Source organism: Callorhinchus milii, unplaced genomic scaffold (genome assembly GCF_018977255.1).
Source record: "Callorhinchus milii isolate IMCB2004 unplaced genomic scaffold, IMCB_Cmil_1.0 Scaffold14, whole genome shotgun sequence".
NCBI lineage: Eukaryota > Metazoa > Chordata > Chondrichthyes > Chimaeriformes > Callorhinchidae > Callorhinchus > Callorhinchus milii.
This window is the reverse complement of record NW_024704755.1, coordinates 8,455,719-8,477,766: the sequence shown is the minus strand read 5'-3', so window position 1 is coordinate 8,477,766 and position 22,048 is coordinate 8,455,719. Positions and strand designations below refer to the sequence as shown.

At 37.6% G+C, this 22,048-nt stretch overlaps 2 protein-coding genes across 5 annotated transcripts in view; one reads left to right on the top strand and one right to left on the bottom strand.

Annotated features, from left to right (window-relative positions):
* The window catches only part of phkb (phosphorylase kinase, beta), a 77,863-nt gene extending 72,233 nt beyond the window's left edge, over nt 1–5,630 (bottom strand). Inside the window, exon 1 of one of the 3 annotated variants that reach the window (XM_007889421.2) lies at nt 5,502–5,630. In XM_007889421.2, the coding sequence (XP_007887612.1) occupies nt 5,502–5,556 (55 nt within the window). In that variant the 5' untranslated portion in view covers nt 5,557–5,630. Of the gene's footprint in view, nt 1–3,188; nt 3,268–5,501 lie in introns of those variants that run through there. The other 2 variants (XM_042340237.1, XM_007889420.2) reach the window with 2 other exon arrangements.
* Nucleotides 5,631–5,703: 73 nt separating this feature from the next.
* The window catches only part of itfg1 (integrin alpha FG-GAP repeat containing 1), a 70,647-nt gene continuing 54,302 nt past the window's right edge, over nt 5,704–22,048 (top strand). For both annotated transcript variants that reach the window (XM_007889419.2, XM_007889418.2), the window contains exons 1-6: nt 5,704–6,039; nt 9,306–9,378; nt 9,470–9,603; nt 10,632–10,689; nt 15,008–15,088; nt 20,827–20,921. In XM_007889419.2, the coding sequence (XP_007887610.2) occupies nt 5,847–6,039; nt 9,306–9,378; nt 9,470–9,603; nt 10,632–10,689; nt 15,008–15,088; nt 20,827–20,921 (634 nt within the window). In that variant the 5' untranslated portion in view covers nt 5,704–5,846. The remainder of the gene's footprint in view (nt 6,040–9,305; nt 9,379–9,469; nt 9,604–10,631; nt 10,690–15,007; nt 15,089–20,826; nt 20,922–22,048) is intronic.

Sequence of the window (22,048 nt, the reverse complement as noted above, 5' to 3'; positions counted from 1 at the left end):
ATAATGATAATGTGTTGACTTACAGGGTCTGACTGGCACAAATGCTATTCCTTTACTGATGCGCATATTAGATAAAACAGGATCAGCTAATTCCATCTCTTCCCTCAGATGTTCCTTTCAATTTCAGTGCTACTTCTGGAGTGATTTTTGGAGCAAGCACATCGTGACTTACAATACTTGCCCTGTGGTGAAGGTACTTAAATCAACCATTTTCTTCATGGCCAATTTGTTCACCACTGTAATATGTTTACCTCACCCATTTTCTAGTACTGGCGGACTTGCTTAGCAATCGGTGCTCTATGTAGTGATGTACCAGTAAAACCGTTTTAATCACACACAGCAACCACCATCACTCAGAAACAAACTTGCTACAAAAAGCAGGAATAATTGTTCTTCATGAAGCAATGCTGTTTGTGAGGCCTGCTGATGAATCAATTTTATCTATTGCGTTTTATGAGTCTGTACAGGGGGAAGACTCAAAATTCTACTCAGCTTTTCATTTTGCCAAGCAGTCACCACGCACACATGAGGAATCTTCATAGTAAAATGCTTGTTTTAACAATGGTTCTAGGTTTGCCTCAAACAGTCACTATAAACGAAACTCAATTATACACATTTTTTTTGATTGAAAGAACTATACAGGATCAAATATGTACAATAAATTGTACCAAAAAGACATGAAGCAATTTTTTTATGCAATAGTGCTAGATTAAGTGCAAATATTTTATTAGTTTTAAAGACATTCTGCTAGATTTCACAATGTGAAGAATATGAAGAATTCAATAGAACACGATTTTCCAGAATTCATTAAAACTGAAGGCCTCTCAGCCAACCATGAACTTCTGTCTTTGTAATTCTTCAATCCTAGAACTCATAGTACACATGCTGGATGTTGTGCAACATATTGTTAATATTCTTACTAGTTGTAGAAAACAAATCCAAGTTTTAAGTTCCAAGTAGTCATATAACTACTTCATTTTCATTGCCAACTCCCTTTGGCCCCTTAAGATGTTAACTTCCTCCCTTACTACCTGATACAAGCATAATATTGGAAGAGTATTTTAGCATGATATTTTGCATCTGCTCTGTCTGGTGAATTGACTTCAATCATGTTGCAGACCCTCTCTCAGTTTCTCAACACTAAATGTCTGTGATTATGTTTCTTTCTATTGACCCATAACAAGTGTCCTAATTCTAGTGTAGAATGTCAAGATAATGCTACAGATCTAAAACTAAGAGGACAAGACACAGCTCACTGCTGTGTGAGAACGAAAGTCTATTCAACTTGGGATTTGTCTAATAAATGAATTAATTCATAGTTACTTTGAGACAAAAACAGTTTATCTTACCAGCCTCTCACTGCAATCATTGCATCTAGGAAGGTAAAAATGTTAATTTTAGGTAACCCTAACCCTAAAACATTTTTTCACATTAGCTTTAAATAACCCAGAAACCTTAAAAGCTGACCACTAAATGATCAAAACAGATAAGGGGCAAGAAACGTAAGAAATAGGGAAGGTACAAATTAAATCTCTGTTCAACTCCAAATAAAGTCATGTGCAATTTGAACAAAGAATTCCAACGTGAATTGATTACTTGATCCAAAGCCCAAACTGTAACACAATAAATATAAAATATTTCCTAGTTACCTATTGTTTAATGCCTAAGACAATAATATTATCAATAAGATGCCAAATATTATCTTTGACCGGATTACTTTGTGTCAAATACTAGTCTTTTATTATGTAATTATCTGTTGGGTTTGTTTAGATTGAACACCTGAATTAAAAAAAGCCTATGGTATGACGATTGTCAGTTGGCATTTGTCCTCTGGAATTTACAGAGTTACTGTTCTGAGCAACAATAGTTATCAGAATTTTTTTTAACAAATTAGCAGCTGTGTATTTACCATAATTAGCCGCAGACCAAAAAAATGTAAATATACAGGCATAATTCAGTTGTGATTAATTAGCTGAAAATGGAACATACAAAGCATAAATCAGGATTCCCATTCCGATTTATCTTACCCTTAAATAAGACAATCAATAAATTCAATGTGAAGTGGCAATAATGACATCTGTTCTATACAACGAAATGCATGGAGAGGCTTGTTTAGCTCGGTTGAAATAACGTCTTTTTTTAAAAAAATCTGGATTTGGTTCTTCTCATTCTAGTTCTGGCAGAGTTGAACTTTATGAAAGGTCATTAGTCTCTAAAATATTTGATCTGTCAAACTGATCTCTCCAGAGCTTGGCAGCAGGGCACATCTTTTAACTCTGATCTATCTCACTGAAGCAAAATTTCTGCTTGTTACATAAGTGCGAATGACTGCAGAGAAGCAAATGTCAGCAACAGATTTAGCAGATGATGATAGTCCTATGGACAGATATTTAATACCCGAAGTCACTGTGCCAATGCGCTAAATTAAAATGTAGCTATGTATACAATGCGACATGGAAAAGTACAAATAAAAACATCTCGTCAACTTTAGGGAAGAAAACCCTCTAAAATTGCAAACATTGTAAAAATAAATCAATAAAATAACAATTTCATTTTTAGTTGCCTCCTGTTAAATGTAAAATGCACATTTTATCGATAATGATGATTTAATCACAAATGATTGCATTATGCAGACTCTTACACTCGTCAATTTTACATGCTCACAACACTCATTTGGCACCACTCTGTACATATATGGTGTGGAAATACTGGCTTGGTGTTCTGCATGCTTAAGCATAGCAAAGTGCATTAGTAACAGCAGCTACACAGATTATGTTGATTGAAAAAAATGTTAACACAAACTCTCTACATTATCATCAAGTATACACAAATTTATTATCAGATTTATAAAAAAAATCTAAATTGCAAGTCTGTCCTGCATCCTAATGGTCATGTCCTATAGTCCTAACCTTCATTCCAAAGTCCAAAATGGACACCACAACAATGCTGCCCCCCACCTTTATTGAGGATAAAGGATAAAAATGCTAGCCGAGTATCTCTATACAATTTCATTCAAAATAAAAATGTCGGTTGAAATGCACTGAGATGACAATTTTTTTATTATGTTGAAATTACTCTGATTTTAGAATAGCAAATGGATTTTATGTCAAATAAACAATCACAAAAAGGGTGGAGGTTGCTTTTCTTGTGCTGGAAGAAGTTTCCCTTCTTCATCAGTAGGAACTTACCCACAGGGGAGGGACTGTGAATGTTGATGGGGCTGCCATCATCACCAAAGTTGGTTATTTCCATTTTCAGCATTTAAAGTTGTGCTTCGCTTGCTGCAGTATGTTATAGCAACTTGCAGGTTAGAAGTAATAATGATTAACATAACTACACATGCAAGGTTAGTAAGCCACGTAATGCTGAAACTGCAAGCTTAGTATGTATTTACTGTGAACATTGATTTGAAATTGACAACAGAAGTATACAGATTGTTTGTAAATAAACTAATAGCACTAGTTAGTTAAAAAGATAACCAAAACACGATTCTTAGACTAAGATGATGTCAATTTTGTATTAAGATTTGATTGAAATTATGTATAGTAAATGCACAATTAATTAGGTAAGTAACAGCAGTACAACATAACCCAAAATCTAGTCCAACCTTCACCTTTAAGCTAAAACCAGTGAGAAATGAAATTGTGTGCCAAATTTGTAACCAGCAAAAGATATTTAGTCTAAGGTCTTTTTATATAACTTTAGAATTTCTATTGATCTGCTTCCTCAACGATGGAAAGAATAAAGGCAGCATATGGTGTAGCACTAAGTTATACAAACTTCAAAGTAGAACAATCCATTTGCAGTCTACGGGGAGTCATTTGTACTCAGCTGGAGCACTGGTTGGGTGCTGCAACTGACTTTTGTGCCCCTGGGCAAAGAAGGGTGGTGAACAAAATCACTTCTTTTTGTTTAGTGCACAGAATTAAATCGAGCAGATTTGGCTGACATGTCATGCGAACAAGTATTTTAAAAAGCAAATGCAAATCGTCTTAACGACCTGTTTGGCAAAAACAGAAAATACAAAAGTTGTCCACACAAGACGACGTGATGATGCATTGTGAGCTGAAACACATCATGGTACAATTTAAACTGAATCACGAGGGAAGTGATCGATGGCTGTTCTTTTCCCATTGGCAAACTATCTCTTTGAGTGAGTATTGGGGTAAAAAAAAATGCTTACAAATACTTGCAATATAACATTGAAAAAAGTAATCCAATCGCATCATTTTATTGTTGATAATGTAAACAAGTACAACTGTAAATTTTGGCAAAGGGTAGCATTTTTATCGTGCAATCAACACCATTAATACCAGAGACTGGGGCATTTCAGAAAGAGCTGGAGTATGTGTGACCTTACAAAAAAAGGTTGCAAATCAGGTTGTAGTGACGCATATAAGTAACTAAGCCACTTAAAACAGGATCAACAAATTGCTGATCAACATTGCAAACCAAAAGAGAGGTTTCTCTTTAAACATTATTTTAACAAAAAAAATCAATTTCCATAAGCAATTTGCGGTTTTAGTTAAAGGTTAGTGGACCATTTTTCTGTCGTACATTTGTTTTTTGTTAAAAAGAAATGGAAAGTTAATGGAATAGTAAAGTAAAATCAAACCAAGCGTAACCCATAACAAGCGAATGGCAGAAGTGGTGTGTGATCAATTGCGATGCAACAGAAGTAGTGAGAGACATTCATGGTTGTTCCATATCAACGGGGCGTCATCTATTCATATATGTATATCTATACACACACATATACACACACATGTACACACACCCACACACATATATATCACACAGACTAACACCCACATATATATATGTGTATGCACCCACATATTTATACACACCCATGTGTGTGTATGTATATATATACACACACACACACACATATATGCACACCCACACACACCCATGTATTTATACACACCCACGTGTGTGTATATATACACACACACCCACATATATGCACACCCACACCCATGTATTTATACACACCCACGTGTGTATATATACACACACACATATATGCACACACGGACATGTGTACATACACACCCCACAGATCTACATGTACACACATATATATATATGCACAGACACACACACACGTATATATTTAGATATTTGCACACCAAGTGGATGCACGTTTATGTCCATAGAGGAAAAAAAAGTGAAGCCGGTGCAAACAAGACTTGACAGCAGCAGCAGCAGCAGAGGGGGCGGGTAGACCCGGGTAGACCCGGGCAGAGAACGACAAGTTCACGGGGGAGAAGGTGCGGAGTGGGAGAGAGAGTGAGACACAGAGAGAGAGAGAGAGAGAGGAAAAAAAAACCCTTGAAACACCAGACGTTCAAGAGTATATTTTGGAGGCGAGCAAATCACCGGGTGGTGAACGTCCGCCTCTCATACAGACAGACAGACACAGACAGACAGACACATACACATATATATATATATATATACCCACACGCGCGCCAGTACTTATTTATTTTCCAAACCTGAGCGCTTGGCCCGGGCTCTTAACTCACTCAGCACCGACAACAATGCGGCCATACTCGCTGAGTGAGAGTCAGCACTGCGCGACACTGTCGTGAAAGGAAAACCCTCTCTCTCTCTCTCGTCGTTTCGCCTGTAATGGCTTTATTTATTTTTATTTTTTTTAAAAAAATCATTTCCGGTTTCTGTGGGGGAGGGGGAGGGGGTGGAAGTCGCCGCCGCCGCCGCCGTCGGTTTATTTTGATTTATTGACACGTCTGAGGTTGGGCCCAGTCAGGGTCCGGGGGTCGCTAAGGTCGTAAAGCGGTTGCTAAGCCGGAAAGCGGTTTGGTGCGCCTCGTCCCGCCATGGGCCCCGCGCTCGAGCTCGCCCTCTCCGCCCTCTCTGCCCTCTCCGCCCTCCTCCTCCTCGGGCCCCGCGCCGCCTCGGCTCTGCAGGATGTCACCGCCGAGCTCTTCCGCGCCGAGGCCCACGGCGTCGTGGCCGCCTTTGGCGACTTCAATTCGGACAAACAGACCGACATCTTCCTCATCAGATCGAGTGAGTGAGTGAGTGGGGGACCCGCCTCCCTCTCCCTCCCTCCCTCTCTCACCCCCTCCCTCCCTCTCTCACCCCCTCCCTCCCTCCCTCACCCCCTCCCTCTCTCTCACCCCCTCCCTCTCTCTCTCCCCTCCCTCCCTCCCTCCCTCACCCCCTCCCTCCCTCTCTCTCTCACCCCCTCCCTCCCTCTCTCTCTCACCCCCTCTCTGATCCCCTCCTTCCCTCTCTCCCCCCTCCCCCCCTCCCTCTCTCACCCCTCCATCCCTCCTCTCTCACCCCCTCCCTCCCTCTCTCACCCCCCCCTCCCTCCCTCCCTCTCTCTATAAGGCGCTATATAAATGTAATTTTGTTGTTGTTGTTGTATTCAGTGAAGCGATTTGAGATGTCTCGAAGACGTGATAAAGGCACTGTATCAAATGCGGTATTATTATTATCCTGACCTGGGATGTGCACCCAGCTCTTAAGAGGAAAGGGGAATAGGAGAGATATCAACAATGCTAATTGCATTTGATATACCTCTTTATTGCTTTATTTATTGCTGTGCGCAATTGGCTGCCGCGTTCGCCCACAAATATACAGTCAATTCACTTTACAGTGTATTCTGTGAAGCGCTTTGGGACGTCCTCCTGATGTGAAAAGCGCTATATCAAATGCAAGGATTATTATTATTATTATTATTGAGACGGCTCAAAGTGCTTCACAGGATGTAGAGTGACTGTGAGATGATGGGAGGGGTGGCTGGGAGGGAGTATAAAAATCGACGGTCAATTTGGACTGAAAGTCCTCTTTCTTTGCAGTATCACTATGCAACTCTCGTCAAATAACTTGGTTCATAACCAGAGATTGGGTCCTGTTTGGTTTGTACCCAAATAGTAAACATCCTATTCATTCATGTCAATTTCACTGAACAAACAATAACAATTGTCGTGAGAGTTAAAAGTAAATGATACAATGTTGTTTATTTCTCTTATTTTTGTTGGAAGTTTACGTTTTGTTTATAAATTGGATTTGATAACTGTTACATTGTCTTACAGTCTACATTCAACTTGAGCTATGCTTAGCTGGAATGTGCTCCCAGCTCCTTCCTTAATTCTTAAACCTATTCTTATCGTATTCATAGTTGAACCAGTTTGGAAATGACTGGGTCCATAAAATATAGATAACAACAATTTTGTTGCACAGTGTTGCCAAGTATATGGACATTAATATGTTAAAATAACACATTTCAACACAATCTCAATATTCATGGGCCAATAGGTTTTGTCATATTGTTGCTTAAAACTTTCTGTAGCATTGATATGGACTCTTGGTAATTGGTTCCTTCTAACTACCCAGACATGACAGCAGATGAAACTGTCCTCTCTTACCCAGAAATTCTCAGCCTTCATCTTTCCTTTTTGCACTCAATTACTGTTTGAACAACACGTCTCACTCAACCTTTTTAAAGGCTTTTCTCCCATCTGTTTTTCCAACCTCATCCTCTGTTTCCGTGTGATGTTAAACTCCTTTTCTTTAACACCCACATAAAATAAAGTGCACATCAGGATGGATGCTGGGTGGACTTGTATCTCTCCCTAACAATACTTAACTGACCAATGATTTGCTATTTTAGCAAATGGTCAGAAATGTATTTAGCCAGCGTATTTAAGAGAAAACTTCAGTGATAAATCAAGGGCCAGGGGGCTCTGGTGTAAGTAAAGGTTAGGGGTACCCTTCCCGATTCTAAAATCTAACATTTTGCTTACCATACCATTCAACTTCGTGCTGAAGATGAATAAGTATTTCTGAAATGGCTCAAATATTTTGAGGAAGGGTCTGAGGTATGTTTCTGCTGCCAATGGATTGGGCCCCATAACCTTGTGGACCCCGGCCCGATTGCACCACTTGCATCATTATAGTTACACCACTGGAAAATGTAATGCTTACACGAGAATAGGAATTTGTACTTTTTCTGTGATACTATCTAAAGCTTCTTGAGATTACATATGGCTTGAAGCATTGAGACAATTTAGAGCCAAAAAGGGATGTTCACATTATGTAAGCTCTGTGGGATCTCACCAGAACTGTTTTTATTGAGGAAATTTTGCCCTGTGCCTCAAATTAAAGCATGACAATCTTAGCTCAAACATAAGAGCTCAAAATGAAAACCCTTAAAGAAGCCATCGCCAATCTTAAATCCCCAAATTAAGGAGTTAATGAGGGTTTTGTGCATCAAATCACCACTATGAATTGGAGATGCAGTACATGCCATATTCAAAAAAAAGCAGTTTTAATAAATGACATTCCCTGAAGTTAATGATTCTTTTTGCCAATTTCTTCACTGATTTTACTCTGAAATCCATGGAAATATACTGGATATTCAGTGAGTTAGTTCAAGTTACCCCATGTGGAGGATGCTGACCATATCAAAGTGATTGCTGAGTTTCAGATGAAGCAGTGAGGGATGTAGAAAGTCATTAAAAAGATGCCAATATTCTATGTGCATCAAGCAGATTGTTTATTATCTACATCATATTCTGTTCTGTTAATCAGTGTCATGTCCAAAATTCATGAATTATTTAAGGTGTAGCTACCATTGATTTCCTGCTTCCTTAGTTTATTAATTTTGACTGCTAATATATTACTTGTGGTGGTGTTTCCCCTTTTTTCATTTTGTGCTCCATTTGTAGTAAACAAGCACATCATTTGCTTTGGGATTTTTCATCAATACAGCTATAAAACCACCCTTTGGCTTTAAGGTACTGTTCTCCCTGTAAGAAAGCGTTTGGCATTTGCTCAATGCCTTTTTACAATAGCGCAAATCAGGAGCTTTGTGTATTGAGGACTATGGGCTGAGATAGTGTCAGACACCTTACTCTAAGCCCTCACCAATGCTGCTGTATAAATTACCTCTAGGTGCAGGAGAAAATTTTACATAACTATACATTTTTAAACAATGAAATTTATAGAGTGCAGTAGATCAATAATCTTAGTTGTGTGGAATATCATTAATCTAGTATGTTTTACTGTCAGTGCAACCACTTTGTGTCCATATAAATAAGTCATTTTCCCATATTAATCTGCAGTATCCTGATTACCTCAATTATTGTGGTTTGCAGCTGTCTGAAAATGGTGAAAATGGATAGTCCAATTAAGGCTTCACTGCTTACTTGAATTATACATTTCAGATTCTCAACACCATATATTTTCTTCCGTTTCCATGTCATCAACTATTTGTTTCAAATGCAGATCTTGTGCCGCATTTTCATAACTTGTTTTTCTTTTAGGAAAAGAGTTAGTTATTCTATTGGCTGACGTAAAAGTGCCCTATTTCAAGCCAAACGTAAAGTTACAATTGGGGTAAGTAAACACATTTAATGTGCTTCTCTTACTTCGAATATTTCTATTATTACTTGCGGTAATTGATAAATTCACATTTTTTTTCTTTTAGTGATAAAGAGATTACCAGTGTAATGCCAGGAGATTATGACGGGGACTCACAGATGGATGTCCTTCTCACTGTTCATCCAAAGGATCTTGATGAAATAACAGTCATTATTTTCTGGGGAAACAATCGTACATTAGGTAAATGTGTGTTTGCTGTAAAATATAGTTAGATAATTTCTGAGGAAAAAACAATAATGCAACATCTACAATGCAAAGAACCATTCTGTACTGGAATATAATTCCAGGTCTCAAATTCCACCATTTTATTTTCAAAATTTGACCATTTACCTTCTGGCTATTTTTCTCACCAAATATCAAAGAATAATTTTTCATGAAGGTGTTGCACCTTGGACATAAAGGAAATGATTTTATGTGTATTTGCAAGTGAACGCAGGAGTTAGTGTTCTGCTGCCTATAAAGTTCAGGAGATGACAGCAAACCAAATTCCATTGTTACAATGTGATTAGATTGGCATTGGCCTACATATGTATCTTTTTATTCTGAAATACTGAAAGACCTTTAAAGAAGCTTGTAACTGTCTTTTGACCATCTTATGAATCGCTACTATTGAATTGAAGTAGTGTTAACATGTATTTAGCATTCAATTTTTAGGTTTTGTGCTTATCTGCTTTGTCTCGACCCTCTTCTTCGACCGTGCATTTGGTCGCCCTCCTACCCTGTAGAGTGAAGTCCTGTAGCTAAGTGGTTAGAGTGCTCGTCTCGCAAGCGAGAGGACCTGAGTTTGATTCCTGGGTGGGTCAGGAAAAACGTTGGGCAAGTTTCCTTCCTCCACACCTCTTTGTTTACCTACCAGTAACTAGGAACCTGGTTGTTTTTTGATTGGTGGATTGCTTTTCTAGGGGTAATAGTTCCTTCAAAAATAAATAAATATAATAAATTGACCACTCAATCCACGACTGTTTGTGGAACACTGCTGTGCAATTACTGCTGTGTTTTGTCCACAAAATACAGTCAATTCACTTTACAATGCATCCGGTGTAGCGCTTTGAGACATCTTGAAGACGTGATAAGGCACTCTATCAAATGCAAGGATTATTATTATTATTGTAAACCTATATAATTGCACATTTTTTTAGACATTCGCAGCACTTGGGATTGTAAGCGTTTCACGTTTGCTAGTTGTAACATTTTATGTTTGTCCTTAGATCCACACAGTTTCACCGAGTTGAACAAGACATTTTTGGATGAACCATTGGTGATGGAGTAAGTATTCTCTGAATAATTTTTGTTTGAGGGATAAAATCCAACATTGCTTTGAGTAGAGTTCTCCAGATTTCAGGATGCGTGGAGTTCCTAGAATGCCGTGCACTTTACACTCTGGTCCAAGAATAGTTGAAGCACAACTTTAACTTTTACTTTTTGAGGCTGACCATATGTTATTCCACATTCATACCAAATCGTGACACACTTGACTTGTAATATTTATATGTTGAATCAACCAATATTCATTCCAAGTGTACTGCAGTTTTGATTGCCTGTTCTTTGTGCAACAAACTATTACATTTATTTATGATGGTTATTTGTGATGGTTGACCTGTAGAAAATCAACCTTTAGGAAATATCCCTACTGCTCAGTGGGATACAGCTTATTTAACATTGGACTCAAAGGCTTTGGTTTGAATTCAGGACCTTGACTGAAATTTGTCTTCTGTTTTCAAGTAGTTTTATTAGTTTCCAGGTGGGGCACTAAATGAAATACTTTAAGGTGGCTGGATACATTATTCAATATAAATGCCTATTAGCAGAAACCGATTAATTCTGAACATGATACTATGATTATGAACAACAACAACAACAACAAGATTCCATTTATTGAGCTCCTTTCACGTCGGGAGGACGTCCCAAGGCGCTGTACAGTTGGGTCAGGACCCGAGCAAGGGGGAAATGGTCAGGGTGAGGGGAGGGAAGGGAGGGAGCAAGGAGGGGGTAGAGAGTCGAGAGGGGAGCTGAAGGCACGGTCAAAGAGAAAGGTCTTGAGACCGGCCTTGAAGGAGGAAAGGGAGGAGGCAAGGCGAAGGCACTGGGGGATAGAGATATTTATGGATGAATCCACTCCCCGTCTCATCTTAATTAACAATCTTGGCTTCGTTTAAAATGAGGAAGATTTTGTGTAGGGTTGTTCCTTGTCCAAGAAAAGCTAGTTGTTGTCTGCATTGCTATTCCATTCCAGATCAAGGTCACTGATATCCTTACCATTTCAGGGTGCAGGTAATCTATTTGCTACATGTAACTGATGTGAAAGAAGATGTGTCAGAGGGGACCTTATGGAGGTGCATTATAATTTTAAATGTGATTGAAAAAAGTAAAACAACGCTTCAGGATACACCAAGACTCTAAAACAAGAGGACATTGGTTTGGGTTGCAAACTACACTAGGAAGTTGTTCTTTCTACAGAGGGCAATTAACTTCAGGTGCAGGTTTCCAGGAACGGTGGTTGAGGCCAGACACTAGCTCATTTATATTTTAAAAATCTTTTAAGTTGTGATTGGATGATGATAGGGTGGGTATTTTGGAAGGATGAGATCAAATGGATTGAAGGTTCTTCTTCACCCAACCCATCTTGTGAGTTTGTGATCTTGTGGAATTGTTTGCTGGATTACGAGAGATGGTGAGAGTTGCATACACAAAGGGGGGAGGTAGATAGGGTAGGTGAATGGATTGAACTAAAAGTTAATCATTTTATTCACATGACATGTTCGAATTGGTGACAGATTACAAAGATAAATGTCTGGACACAATTGAAAGGTAACATTTGAACAACAAACCCACAAAGTGGCATGGAAAAGAAAGATTCACAAGACTCACATTTTGTGACATTGACATTTTGTTTTCAGTTTTATCTTGAATCAACAGACACCTAAAACGCCTTGTAATAATTGTATTATGTGTGAATCTTGGCATAGGAAATTTCATCTGAAATTTATATCGATTTACAAATTACACGTTGTCACTTTGTTGATTCAAAACACAATCTGCAACAAAAGATACACAAACTCGGAATACGATAATATTAGAAATGGTTGAAATTAATTGTAATTTGCTTAGAAAAATACTGCTTTACCAAGCCTGATTCTTGAGCTTTGACTGTCCTCCAATAGACCCTCTCATATTACTGAGTTGTATTTGGTAATCTTTGCCACTTTTTGGGGGGCGGTGGGGGGTGTTACCTGTCACCCTTTCTAGTAAGGTAGGATGTAAATCGCTTGTCAAATGCTGTACTAACTTGAAACCGACTCTTATCAAAGATAAGATGAGCCTTGTTTTTAGGTTTAAGCTAATGGTGCAAAATTCCCAACCATGAATCATTACAAAACAATTACTCAAGATAGATAACCTGTGATTAAAAACAAAATGTAATTTTTGGGCAGGGGTCTCAATGAAATCCTGGGCACAGCCCTAGAGACGTCTGTGATACAAAATTGTCCTCTCCTGACTGAAGGACATAGTAGTAGCAGAAAAATGATTTTAATAGATGAGGAAGTCCTGCAGTTCTCTAATTATATCCTTAGGACATTTAGCAAAGCTACAGAAGGCATCATCTGATATGAAAACAGCAGGTATCTAGAAACAGTGATAAATTTGAGTTATTAAAAGAAGAAAATGATGGATGACTGTCTCCTGTTTTATCCTTATCTACAGCCAGCAAGTTATTTTTTGTGCACTAATAAATATAATGACCAGTTTAAATCTGAATTGAATGATTTTCCATGTTAGTGTATCCTCATCAATCAGTAAAACCACATGCAGCGTTACATAGGGAAAAACCCTGATATAGCGTGCTTCAATAAAGTCTTCCCTTGCCTTACTTATAGTGCTGGTCTACTATGGTACCACACTAACCAGAAGAATGGTACGTGCGGGTTCCAGTACTGACTAAAACCACTTCCCATGCACAGTGATGAACTGGTGATCAAGAAGTTGGCCATTTGTCATCTTTTTGCACATGGTGAGGTCGGTGAGACATGGGACTCAGACAATTGATTTATAATGAAGTTTTCATGTGTTTTGATTGCTAGATTCCTTATTCAAGTGACAATAATTCATTTATGAACTTCAGTATTTGGTGTCGGCAGAGTATTTGACCATAGCGGGAATATGACGCCTGGCGGGGGGCTAGGGGAAAGGGATATTGATTGACAGTGAAACTATAGCTGATTTTATTTCTCTCTCTAACTTGAAGATGCTGAGGATTATTGTAACAGTGCTTTGGCTATAATCGCCTGATTTAACACAGACCATGATTTGAACATGCAGCTTTATAGTTTACATGGTCTGGCGCGGTATCTTAATTCCCAAACAAAGCCATCAGAGGAGCCCAATGTTTTTCAAATTAACTTGGAGAATGGAGGAGAGAAAAAATGTCTCCATGGGAATTTGTATCATTGCTTACTATTAGTCAAACTCTTACAGTTCATGTTGAAGGCATAGTGTGACAGCAGCACTGTTTGATACTTTCAGTTGGAAGAGGGAGAGACCTACAAAACATCAACCCAAGCATTTGGAAAATACTGAGTTGTGTGAGGCAAATTACTTGGGTTTATGGCTGCAATTTGTAGGACCAAATCTTTTCAATATGAAGTGATTTGTTCTGTGGTCAGTATACTCTTCAGTTACCTGCCATGATATTCTTCTGAAATGAAAAGAAAGTTCAACCCAGATGGAGCCATTAATGTAGAAAAAGTACTCCATCACTAAGAGTGATGTTACTTTGCAAACATTCTTTTGCTCCCATGATGGAATGCACTTGTGTCTCTGGCATTTATAAGTTGGTTTTAAAAATTAGAGAGCAACATGTTTTTTCGCATTCTCATTAGTACCTTAGCCCCTATAGTCATTTTCTTACAAATTGCAAAGAGGTGTTCATACAGAGGTTAGGCACAAGTATTAATCCTTTTTGTGAAACCATCGGTTACAGCAACCTTGAGGAATTATGGGTTCACCAGAATAGGGTTTCTTCAGTCTTGAGCTGTATTAATTTTGTACAAATTGTATTGTGACCTACGAGTCAATGTCAATATACACTATATAGCAGAGGGGTAATATCTCTTGTAACTAGTAGAAGATCCATATTTATACCATTGCACTTACTATTAATTCAGAAATTGATGAAGTAATCCATGCAACTTCTTCTGACTGGTTAATTGTTCCTAGTGAGGAAAATAAAGCCAAAGGATTCAATGAGTGAGTGAGACTGGGCCAGTCACTGCTCAATGTTGAAAACAGTATTCTGCCACAAGACTTTCTTCTGCTTTGTCATGACTAATTTTGAACTTGCTCTTGTGAGCTTTAAATGTCTTCTTCCAGACTTGTGTTTCCTCTCCTGTGACATAAAATGAAAGTTTAAGAACCTTTGGATTTGGTACAGCAATTTTCACATCTCAAAGCTTCACAGGATTTACTGCAAAGGCTAGTGACTGCATTTTGTAGGTGAATTTACTTGGTTTTGTTGAAAGAGGTCATGTGCATTCTGACTGAAGCCTTCGATATTAATTATTCTAACCTTATATTCATTTGTTGGCAGTTTTAATGGAGACATGATTCCTGATGTATTTGGAGCCACCACGAAAACTGAGAAACCACAGATCTGTTCATTTACTGGAAGGTAAGGCATCAATATTAACTTAGCACTCGACAGGGTGAGTATATAACTAAAATTGACTTAAATTAACTTAAAATTATTTTATCTAGATGAAACATATTTCATGCAAAAGATAAATAATGAGGATTATATGATTATAAGCACTTTGTTTAGATGCCATCATTTAGCTCCAGGAAGACAGTTTGTGATTTGCCCTTGACGACTTTGCTGATGCTGCTCTTCCAGCTGTTGTCTATTTCCTTGAAGTCAGCAGCTGTTTCTGTATATTCTGTTAATCTGATAGGTACTCAAATCATCTTTGCTTCCCAAAAATATATAATTTATCTAGTATCCCCTTTTTGTTCATTTTTTTTCAATTACACGTTAAGTAAAATAAGACGGAATATATTCTCACAATCTCTATTGGAAGCAAACTAATAAGCTTGAGAATTTGTGTTCAGCATTCCCTTCCTTTGATACTGCAATGCTTGTGACAGTAGGCGGCTGCCTATGCGCAGAGTCCTTTTTACTTGTTTGGAAATGCATTCCTTTGCGGTGTATGAATAAGATAGTGATGCATCAAAATGGGAATTTGCATAGTTAACTGCTTCAGTGATGCATCTCTTCTCTGGCGATGAAAAATCAATCCTTTTTAAAATTTTAAATCAGCAGGTTTCAGATTATTAGCTGTTAGATATTGGCCTTTTAAACATGGTTTCTGTACTCTTGGGAGGTTGGTTGTCAAAAAGGCAGAATTTGTTTTCTAAAAAAGCTGATGTATGTCAAACTGGCGTTTACACTAACTTCAGGCTGCTGAGCTATATTGTTGAATCAGTTGAGCTGAAATTCCCCTGAAATCATGTACGTGGTTTTCTCTTTATTCTTGGTCATACATGCCTTTGGTTAACATTTTTCAACACTTAGCTCTTTGGTGGTCATCAAACATTTGTGGAGTCCTGTAGCTCAGTGGTTAGAGCACTCGCTTTGCAAGCGAGAGACCTGAGTTCAATTCCAGGCAGAGGGCGAAATCTTGGGCAAGTTTCCTTACTCCACACAGAGCCTAATAATAATCCCTCCAAAAACAATAGTAAATTGGTCATTTTCAATCTGCTACTGTTTGTGGGACACTGCTGTGCGCAATTGGCTGACGCGTTTGCCCACAAATGTACAGTCAATTCACTTTACAGTGTGTTCTGTGAAGCGCTTTGGGACGTCCTCCCGACGTGAAAAGCGCTATATCAAATGCAAGGATTATTATTATTATTATTAAGTGCTTTGAGATATCGTTTCTGAAAGGTGCTTAACAAATACAGGTTGTTGTTGTTCTATTGCCAATTGTGCAAAAATAGTGTTCTGCTAAAAGTTTACAGTTCAGGAAAATGACTACAAATTCTACTAACAAAATATTTCAGAAGGACACTTTTTCCAAACGTGTTTATAAATGGGCCCTTATTTTTTTAGCCCATTATTTGGTCAATACTGCACATGTTTTGGTATTGCCTTTTCAAGGTTCTGGTTCAACTGACAAACAGTGCACCCATAGGAAGCTACTGAAAGGCTGCTGCACCTGGGATCATGCCTTCCTAGTCCAGGGGAAATGGAAGAAGGAAATAAATAAATTCCAATCTGTTTCTGTTTAGAAATGGGAGAATATTGAGCATTTCAACACTGAGCAGAATACATTTTTCCTTGGCAGAGACCATACTATTAATATCTAGAAGAGGAAAACATTTATTTTCATCATCAAAACATCTCAAAGGGTTTGCAGGTAATTTCTATTAAGTGTAGTGACTGTTTATATACCGAAATGTAGCAATCATTTGCTCTAGCAAGGTTCCGCCACATTACATGAATCACCAGTTTAATTGGATGATTGCTTTAATGAACAATGCATGTATATAGTCATAGAAAATATATTTTAATTGCCAATTTATCCTGGAGTATCCATTACCAAAATGTTTTGCAATCTTCTAATATGATTTTGCCAAAAACGACAAGAATCAGTTACTATTTCTGCCGAGTAAGTCTTACAAACATGTTTATGTAGAAGCATTAATATGAATTTATTTTTAATAAAGCCATTTAAGAATGAATATAATTGGATTTCTAATGAATAATTAATAAAATAGATGTTGAATGTTAGAGCTTGTACTATACAAGTGCAATTCTAACGAATATAGATGTACTGAACCCAAATATAGTAGAGGACCGATTATCCACGCTAATTGGGATTGACTCCTTTGCAGATAAGCATACCATATGGGTATTTGGATATCATTTTTATTATTATTATCATTTAAAATACAAATTGGCTTTAGTGCTAACTAAATTAATCTTCCAATCGGAGTAGTAATGTTATTGCAATACCACACCATGTCAGCTATTCACTTTTTAAACCCCCTCTCTTCTCCCTGAGTCTCTTTTCTCATTCTTTTCTGACTCTAATCGTATAAAAATACTTTACAAGACATGCCTTTTTGACATTGAGATTCACGCTGTTTTTGTTTGAAGCTGCATGCATGCAGTTACAAAGCAGGCCTTTAAAAGCAACCTATGTTCTGTGTGCTGCCTCACACATGTGCACAGTGGGATTTTTGTTTCCTGCCAACATCAAAGCTCCAGTGAAGATAAACAAACATACAGATAATTGATGTGCAGATAACCAGCTTACTAATGTGTGTGTATATAACATGATCAAAATATCTTGTTATTGTTAGAATTCATATCTAGGCTGACTGGATGTTATTAGTAGCCAGGTGAGCTTGTAACTAATATCTAGAGTGACTAAAAGTACATGTATGTTCTGAAATGTTTAATTGATGACTATTGTAACGATACAGCATTTTTAACAATTGCATTCAACTAACATCAATTCCAAGTAATGGATGTTTGTGTAATGTGAAGGAATGAAGCAGAAAATTATGTTTATTCCAGTTGTTCTAAAATGTATCTGTATATTTTCAACTGCAGTGTAAATATTTTAGAATGAATTTTCCAAGCATATGGAGCCTGAAGCCATGCTAATTAATAGGAAAGCGTTGGTGCCTTATGACTGCTTTCATGCTTGTGTGACTGCTGCTGTGCAGCTTAATTCCAGGCAATGGCAACAAAATAATTTTAAAAATATTGCAACCACATATTCATTCTTTTTCTGAATTCTTTAAGGCCTTCAAAATATAGAATATAATAATATTATAAAATATAGAATACTTCATTCGTGAAACCTCATCCATCAAACCTAGTACTGTGAGGTTGCATGGTTTATCAGAATACTGCAAACCTAACTAGTTTCATTTTTTGATGCATTCAGCTTTAACTTTGCATAGATAACCATTTTCAAGTAAAGATTTTTAATTATACTAATACTCTTAAAAGCCATAAATCTTGGATATTTTAGGCATGAATGTTAGCAAAGTACTACTGATTAAACATCATACATGTCTTTACAATACTTGATATCCAGTATATAACCTATAAAAAGACCTTCCCGTTGGATCAATTAGTAAATCTATAAAGAGTATTAAGCATTGAAACTACTGTGGGTACAATTCTGTGCTAATCTGTCACCCCAGATATACTGTAACATTGTGTGATGTACAAATACTGCCTCTTTTGATGTTTGTGTGTTACTCTTCAGAATGCTTTCAATCGATTTTTTTTATCTGTGAGAATACCACATTTGGCCATTTGTTTGGTATACCACATTTATTACCTTAGGCTAGTCTTGCTAAGGGTCTAAAATTATTTTCTCTATAATTCAATTACTGAATCTCCAGATTGGGTTAGTTTTACTTTTAAAACTATCTATGTGAAGGCCTCTAGCATTGTAGATTGTGATTGAACCTTTTTCTTTCCCATAATAATTCATGTTGCGTACGGTTAGCAGACAATGGATTGCCTTAAGTGGAATGTATTGCACCTGTTACTACTGACTAGATGGGTCTCACTTGTATTGTGAATAGTTTTAATGCTGGAATATTCTTAGCCTCCAGAGGGGTAAAGAACAAAGTATTCAATTACCCTACCAGAGAAACGGCAATGAAAATGAATCGAAGCAGTTTTGAAGCTAGATATTGGAGAAAATACGTGTGCCCCAGAAGTAAAAGACCAGTTCATTTTTAAAAAAAGATATTGCGTGCTTATGCTTGAAATATACTTCTTTTGATATTGTATATTTTTTAAAGGGACTATGGTGAACACATTGCTTTTTTCTAGGTACAATTTAGGAGCTGACATAACAAGATAGTTATCAAATCTATTCTGCTAAACAGAACCCATTTAAACAAAAAATCACAGGAGAGTGCAGAAGAGCTTTCAGCAGGCTGATCCTTTTGAGTTCATATTATTCTAGTGACCTGTGTTTTAGACAGTGTAACTAGTCCCTATTTTCATTTGATCTTAGAGTAAAGAATGGAAGGAATATCTAACTATTATTCAATAAGAATGTTTGTAGAATCTGACAATACACAGAAAAATGTGCCCTATCCTTTTATATAAAAAAAATTCAATGGAAGATCAAGTGGCAGTTGTAGAAATTATAGACATTGCGATTAAGTAGAAGTTAAAGAAGTAAGGTTTCACATACTGGCAAAATCAGGGCAATCCTGAAACTGTTGCATAACCGAGCAATTTACTTTCATTCTTCTCAGATTAATAAACCTTTTGTATAAACCATAATAGTGAGAAATGGTTTCTCTTGTATCTTGGGTAGCCTTTTAAAAATCTTGCTTCTGTATTATCACACTAATGTACAGTAAATTAATGATGGAGTCGGTTCCCACATATTTATTAAAACCCACGTTGTTACATTTTTAATACCCTGCCTGAAAGACGCGAGGAGAATTTGTTATGTTGCTGTCTGTACCTATACGCGAACTTCGTCTCCTCTATCTTTCTACAGAGAACTGGAATCCACAGTGTATTAAAATGCTGTCCTTTTACATCTCAAGCCCAGGTTTCAAAACAACTCAGACAGAAGAAATGAAGAGCTTCATTTTCTATTAGCAGACCTAATTGAAATTGGTTTCAATCCAGTTTCCCCCCCTTAAAAAAAAGCGCTCCGAATTCATCATAGCATGACTTGAATTTGACTACCTTGTTCTGAGTTCATAAATAGTTTGTGAATAGAAACATTGTATTGCAGTAATGAGACACTTCATTAATATAATGAGGAAAGTGACCCATGCAGGCTGTGGCAGTCGATATCTATTATAAAAATGCTTTGTCACATTGGTGAGAAGAGTGCAATTGCCTTACACTGTTTAGTCACAATAGCTGGAGACCAGCCATTCCACATTCCCTTTCGCATTGGCAGATGAGGCTATAAATTTTTGGCTGTTACCTCATTGTCTCAAAAAAAAGTCATTTATTTGTTTGTGCCAGAAAGAGAAACTGATTATTATTTTCTTTCCTTGCGTCTCCTGAGCCTTCAAGAGAGGATGAAAGAAAAAATAATCGGCTGGGGAAGGGTAGCATTACTTCAAGGTCTCTGCACCCACACAGAATAAAGATATGAATTTGAACATTTTACTGGGGTTATATTTCTTTCCAATGGTTTGATTTTTAAATACACTACTTAAGATTTTTTTAATATATTGTATAGGCAGAATGACGGAGCTTACTTGTGGCTAAGAATGTGTAAGAATCTCTCATCTTGTATTACTGCTTTGTGCTTAAGATGCAACTCCCTTTAATACGGATAGATAGTACCAAGTCCTGCTGGAAAATTGTGACAATTGTTTATCTTGGATTATTTGTTGCAGAAACCAAACCTGTAATATTGCATTGGATTCTGCTATCAAAATGAGAGTGCCCCATTCTCATGCTTTCATTGACCTGAATAAAGACTTCACCGCAGGTAAATTGCTAAACACGCTTTATGAACATAGAAAATGTAATAGGTTTTATGATGCAGAATTTAATTGAAATATTTAATGATGCAGAATTTCTGACTTGCTGTGAAGTGAAAGTTTAATTTAAGGAAATGTTATGTACTGAATTAGATTTTTGAAATGGAAGTTTGCAATGTTACCAGCGTATCTTAATCTTTGCAGTAATTTCTGTAGTACATGCTATGCTATTTCTATTGACGGTTATGGAAAAAGATCTTAGTAATGGATGTGGGAAAGAGTTCAAAAGTGGGGAAGTCTCAGTTTGCTCAGTCAGGAACACTTTCGCCTCTGAGCCAGAAAGTTTGTGTTCAAGCCGCATATCAGGACTTGGAGCAGTTCCAAGGTGTGACCCAAGAAGGATATGGTGATTTTTTTTCTTTTTCAAGAAAAGCAAAATGTGCATTTAGATTATTTCTTGTGTTATTTCTTCGAGTTTTCATTCTTCTGCTAAAGATATTGACTTTTTCTGTGGTGTTATTGCACAGGCACTGGCAGCCCTAGTACCTTACTTAAATGGTCTTTTTCATTGTTCGTGAAGTACATCACAACCAAGCCTAAGGCTCTGCTCAACTCTAAATTCACACCTGCACTTTTCAATAGGCTTTTATTGGATAGTCAATGGGATTGTGGCTAATTGTGTTTCAGCCCATCCTATTTCTACCCTTCCACTCACTAATTCAGAACAGTCCACACATTAACATTTCTTTGCACCTGATTTTTTAAAATTTAACTTTTGAAAATGTAAATGGGTAATTTGTTCTGCCGACTATGTAGTGTCTTGTAATGTAGTGTCTATGTAGTGTAGTGACTGTATAGTTTCTTCCTCATATCCGTACCACAACTGGCACCGCCTTCCATCACCTCCGGAATATCGCCAGACTACGGCACTACCTCACCCCTCACGCTGCCGAAACTCTGGTCCACGCCTTTTCACCTCGAGGCTGGACTATGGGAACTCTCTCCTCGCCGGCCTTCCCGGCACCTCCCTCCATTAGCTGCAGGTCATTCCGAACTCTGCAGCTCGTGTACTGTCCCGCACCAGGCTTCGCGACCACATCACTCCCACCTTCGCTCGCCTCCACTGGCTCCCCAT